Source organism: Cololabis saira, chromosome 12 (assembly GCF_033807715.1).
Source record: "Cololabis saira isolate AMF1-May2022 chromosome 12, fColSai1.1, whole genome shotgun sequence".
Taxonomy (NCBI): domain Eukaryota; kingdom Metazoa; phylum Chordata; class Actinopteri; order Beloniformes; family Belonidae; genus Cololabis; species Cololabis saira.
The window spans coordinates 26114934-26120688 of record NC_084598.1 but is presented as its reverse complement, the minus strand read 5'-3'; the positions used below and the strand labels follow the sequence as shown (position 1 = coordinate 26120688).

At 35.7% G+C, this 5755-nt stretch overlaps 1 protein-coding gene across 1 annotated transcript; it reads right to left on the bottom strand.

The window, feature by feature from the left end:
- Positions 1-991: 991 nt before the first annotated feature.
- ptges3a (prostaglandin E synthase 3a (cytosolic)) lies at positions 992-4953 on the bottom strand. The gene is made up of 8 exons (XM_061734975.1): positions 4796-4953; positions 3905-4018; positions 3681-3750; positions 3477-3575; positions 2973-3062; positions 2833-2889; positions 2621-2648; positions 992-1959 (listed from the first exon to the last, which is right to left on the bottom strand). Coding segments are annotated over exons 1-8 (480 nt in total). The 5' UTR covers positions 4798-4953; the 3' UTR covers positions 992-1939.
- Between the last annotated feature and the right edge of the window lie 802 nt (positions 4954-5755).

The window sequence follows — 5755 nt, the reverse complement described above, 5'->3', positions numbered from 1 at the left end:
CTTGAAGAACTTATCCTGCTTTTTGAAGGCAGAGTAGTTGCACCATTTTTTTTGTATTAAGCTTTTTTATTCAAACCTACCTAAGACAATCTCACAGTACTGTATTTAACTAGCCTAAATTTAATGTAATCTTATTCAGGTAACATCACATACATGTAGAATTGTTCTTGGGCAAGATATTTAACTCTAAATTGTTCTTGTATGTCATCGAAGATGTGCGTCTTTGTTAAGCCGTATGAAAAGTAATGGGTAGATGTAGCACGTAGGAGTTGTATAAATGCAGTCCATTTATTAATTATTAGTTTCATGGCAGCATCAGTTAACTTCAACTACCTCTGTTATTGTGTGAGAAGTTTCAACTGGACTGGCCACTGTTTGAGAAACCACACACAGCAACGTGACAGCTAATTTGCACTTTGTATACAAAGCAAAAGGGGAATTTCTTGCTTCAGTTTCCCTTTTTGGGCTTGGTGTGAAAGTACAGAGATGAGAAGCCCATGTTAAACAGCATAGCAACAGTTGGGCAGAAGTACAGCGCAGTGAAGCCAGCAGCGCCACACAGTGGCCACATGGAGACACTCCACTTTTTCATGTAAACTTCCTCTAATCTAGAGCCATCTCACTTTTATCTCTGCTCCTACATGACTCATTTGGCCACATGTACACTCTAAATAGCTACTCACTACTGAACTTGTTACTCCACTCCCCATAAAACTATTCACATGTAAGGATTCCAGCGTAGTAGAGATAACAAAGTCTAGTCTTCACAAATGTGTAATAATTCTTTTGTGTGGTTTAAGTTACTGAAATTCTAAAGCCTGAGATAACTAAATGTATTCAAAAGCTACATGCTTTTAATGTGAAATTTCCCTCTGACATCATTATTGCAGCTTATCAGAGAAAACTAACGTGGCAGGATTCTACACCCTTACGTAACTTACTTTAGTTAATTACAGCTGTGGCCAGTATAAGCAGGGACACAACTAGTGAGCAGTTTAACCAAGGTTAAAGTTTATTAGAAATGTATTTTTATAGTCTCGCTGCATTAGACAAACACTGAGGTGTCTGACAAGTCAAAACAAGAGCGCCCAAAGCATTCTTTGTGGCATGTCATAAACATTTATAAGGTGTGTGGGTAATTATTCACAGACTAAGTGGGATGTATCACTTCAGTAGGGATATGGAAATAGTTGTTTGGTTTTTCCAAATCAACCTACAACTGTTTGATTTTCCATATTGTACCACAGAGAGGGGGGAGGGAATACACCTTCTCAAAAGCTGTACTCTGAAAATAATGTATCATCACTCCACTACCACAACCTCAACAGAAACCAAGTTGCACAAGCATGTGTTTATTTTAAATGCTGAAACATTGTTTAAAAAAAAAAAAAGAAATCATTGTTAAATATTTGCAAATGTTGGTTTACACTGGACAAACCATTTAAAGCAGAACTCTTGCCTTTTAAATTAACATAAGTGTAATTTACAATACAAACATTAAAAGGTGGAAATCTGTTATTTAAAAAATAAAATAAATTTAAAACAATTTAAAAAAAACACTACCTTGTTGGAAAATATGCATTTTGAGCTTTTTTGTTGTTGTCTTATGATAAATCACAATGTTTAATACATAATCTAACATTGCAAAGGAAACGGAGAGATAAGGTGTAAGACATCAGCACATCCCATTACAGTCAATTAAGTCAAGGAACAATAACATTTTCATTTGAACATGACTGTCCATGCAGAACAAAACGTCAAAGCACAGCACTGAATGTTGCTATGGATGTCTGTGCATTTCTGTATCAAATAGTCACTCTCTGTCACTCCCTTGAAGAGAGTCGCTTTGGAAACTGAGTAGAAAAATTCTTCTCCAACGTAGGTCTAGTCTCCGTCTTCGATAGATTCACTTTAACTACTGACATGTCTCCATGTGCGTCTACTCAAGGTCCGGCATTTCTGAAAGAGAGACATTTCAACGCTTAATGTGAGCAAGTGGTTACATCTAAATGGTAAATTATTGACCTATGGGTCAAAATGAGTCATAACTGATGGCAGACACAGGAGTGAGACACCAACATAAGGTATCATTTTAGTACAGAGAAAAATGTTACCACTTCCAAATATTTTCAGTGCAGTTTGTACATTTAGAATGGCTTTTTCACAAAACAAAATATTGGGAATGTTTTGAATAATAGTAGAATTTTGAATCGTTTTTCCTATAAATTTTAAGAAATTGGTGTATTCTTGGCTGCCTAATAACACCATGTTTCTATTCAAAATAGTTCCCGTATACTTGAATAACATTACATTTTAGTCATAGTTTACAAAAAAAGTGACCAAGATTTGATTCAAACACTTTCGGAAACTTGTAATGCAAAAACATGATGTCCTAAAGGCAAGTTGTCAGTTTGGGAGAGTTTGTTATTGTTGCCCTTTTCACCTCTATTTAGACAGAAACAAGAGGTGACAGAGGTAAAACTGGAATAACTAAGGTAGAAGGGTATTTTTCATCCCCTTCTTTGCCCCTTCATGGCAGTAGTTGTTTTCTTCTGTATACCTACAGCATGGAAGTGACTGCATACTGCAAATCACACATTTATTTTAAAGTCTGACTTACTTTCATCATCGCTGTCTGCAGAATCATGCTGAAAAAGAGGAGAAAAACAAAACAAACCCAGTGAACAATTACAATTCATCATAAATTGCTTTTTACTGCCTGGGTAATTTCACCAATTTCCCTGAATCCTGAATCCTACAACCTGTGTTTTATAATCAAATATGATTACAAAAAAAACATTGCAATCAAAGAGCTGTATTGTAAAACTCTACCTCTTCATCTGCTCCATCTAAATCGGGTAGATCATCACCGCCCATGCTGTTCATCATCTGGAGGAGAGGGCAGCAAACAATCAACATGCCAATTTCTCTGAACATAACCTTAATTTAAGCTCAGAATGTTCAACACTTGCCTCTGAAAATTTGTCAAAACTTGACATGTCTTCATCTGAATCGTCTTCCCAGTCTTTCCAATTATTGAAATCCACACTCAGCCACTTGCACTGAAAGAAAAAAGGGCCCAGTGTTTCACAAGAGGTATTGTGTGCGTGCAATATATATGTAAATATTTAAGTAAATACATTTATAAATACTGTACCATTATTAAAACTAAAGTAGGTTCAATAAGCTTTGCTTCTCCCAACTTTATGAACAAAATTATTTAAAAAATGTATTCAACATTGCAACTCACTTCATTTATTTATTTTTTATTAGATAAGTATTGACACAACAAGGTATTGTGATAGTTTTAATCAAACAGTCCAATATAAGGTAAATAATATATCCAAAAAGTTACTGAAATGTTACATTAGACTGGTGATGATTAAAATAGTTGCACAGGCTTTCCGATATTTGTACTTGTAAAACTTGAGCCCCATATACGTATGAACCAATTAGTTTGCTTCAAAGTTAGTTACCTTTGCCTTGTCTTTGGTAAGTCTTGGCCATGACTTTCCAACCTCGGCTTTTCGTAAACAGCACAACACAGACCTGTCAGTGCGCCTGTGCTTGGATTCCTGTTACAGAAAGAATTTAATAAAGGCTTTTAAGGGAACAAATACATCCAGAAAAACAAAGAAAAATTAAAAAAAAATCCAACTGACTTCAGTTGAAAAACTTACTTTGGAGTCAATTTCCCCAAAAAGCTCAACTGCATTGTGGTGTTTGAGATCATCTGTTCCACTGACACAGCTGTAAATGAGACAAAATGAAGTCATAATTTTGCAAATCACAAACTGTGGCATCATTCAACAAAAGTTACCTTAAGGTTATTTTTCTTTTCTTTCAAATGATTAAGGAAAAACAAACCTCAGGGGTATTACCTCATATGATTCCCACAACTTACCTAAAATCAAATTTTGATTTGTTGAATTTTATTTTCACATCTTTACTGTCCTCCACGCAGAACTCTACAAAAACAGAGTCTCGTCTGTCATACCATTTAGCTGTTGCAGGCTGCCTAATAGACAGAAGCAGAAAGATTCAATTAATAAACACCAGGGCAGCGCAACATATTTAATGTTTTATTCTGTCAGAGGGTTCTTCTAAAAATATGCCACTTGTTATTATTAGATTAGCACTCTGCAGTGATCACCCATGTGGACAGGGTGGAGTCCATTTGAGTCGTGTTGCAGGGTGTGTAGCTCATTTAAAATAGAAACTTAACAAAAAAATGCTTAAAATCTTTGCTCAAAACTACTTTCTTCAAGAAATCAGTTAGAATTTGACTTTTAATCCACCTGGTGCAACCTGCTGTCAGTACAAACATGTATTATGATCACACGTCTGAGTCACGTACTGCTACTAAAATGGCAAACTATACAATTATATACAAATGAACCAGCATTTCTTGATAAGAGTATGTGGACGGCTTGCGTTTAAAGCAAACGTGAGGTTTGGTGTCATGTATGTGGAGTCCTGAGAGCATGACACCAGTCCTAGCACTTCCAGTGCTAACTTTACCCGAGTCATGTCATTAGCTGGCTAACTATCTGAACTCTCCGAGCTGCGCACAGACAAACCCAGGGACTAAGCACATGGAATAACACTTCAAAATAAAGCTGATGACAAGTTATTGCAGGCTTGTCTCATAAGGACACGCGTCTCCTTGTGTTTCAGCAGCGATAGTGAAGCTGCAGCGCTCAGGCTAACTCGTGTGCTAGCTGGTGTTAGCTCTGATCCGCATTATCCATCACTTATAAAGACTTAGCGACTGCACAGTAGGATCAACACTTACATCTTCGTCGTTTACGTAAAAAAAATCTTCGTCGGCCCCACTAAATAAATATGAATGTTATGTAGCGATAAAGCCCGGTGAGTGAGAGTTAAACAGTTAAATGGGGTTTACGACAGAAGTCTCTTCAAACATCGCGTGTTTTCCACGCTCTCCTGTGACGTCACGGCTGCCTGCTCAGAGCACGTGTGAGAGCGTTCTAGAACAGTGCTGTTTACAGTTATTACAGTCTGATGAATGAAGGAATGCATGAATGAATTGTCTTTATTTCGGTCTTGTACAAGTTATTTTCGAAAAAAACTAAATGAAAAAAAGTAAAATAAACATTGCTTTTGCCGAAAAGGTACGGAAGAGTATTAGGGCCAGACAGGAGAAAAATAAAAATAATATTTTGGAGGAGGAAGGTTTTTTTCTTCATTATGCACTTCGAGAAAAAAGTCGAAATGTCGAGAATAATGTTGAAGTACAATTTCGAGAAAAAAGTCATTTTAGGGAAATGTTAATGTTAATGTTGAAATTCTATTTCAACATTAATCTCGACCTTTCAACTTTATTCTCGAAATTTCGACTTTATTCACGAAATTTTGACTTTATTCACGAAATTTCGACTTTATTCTTGAAATTATATTTCAACATTTATCTCAACATTTCGAGTTTTTTCTAGAAATTGTATTTCAACATTATTCTTGACACTTCGACTTTTTTTTTCGAAATTGTATTTCAACATTAATCTCGACATTTCGACTTTTTTCTCGACATTTCGACTTTTTTCTCAAAGTGCACAATAAAAAAAAATCTTCCCCTCTCAAATATTTTTCTCCTGCATACTCTTCCGTAAAAAGGTGTAGGCTGAAGCCCTACACTTTTTCTCTTGTGATCAGTTTACATCTGAAACATTAGCATGTGGAAACAAACAAACAATGCATACAGAAGACAAAAAAATAAATAAGACAATATATAAAA

Excerpts from the sequence above, each read along its gene's own strand:
- ptges3a (XM_061734975.1), bottom strand. Across the intron at positions 3,751-3,904 it reads AAATCAAAATTTGATTTTAG|CTGTGTCAGTGGAACAGATG; the intron begins GTAAGTTGTGGG and ends TCTCATTTACAG. Across the intron at positions 1,960-2,620 it reads TGCAGACAGCGATGATGAAA|AAATGCCGGACCTTGAGTAG; the intron begins GTAAGTCAGACT and ends TCTCTCTTTCAG.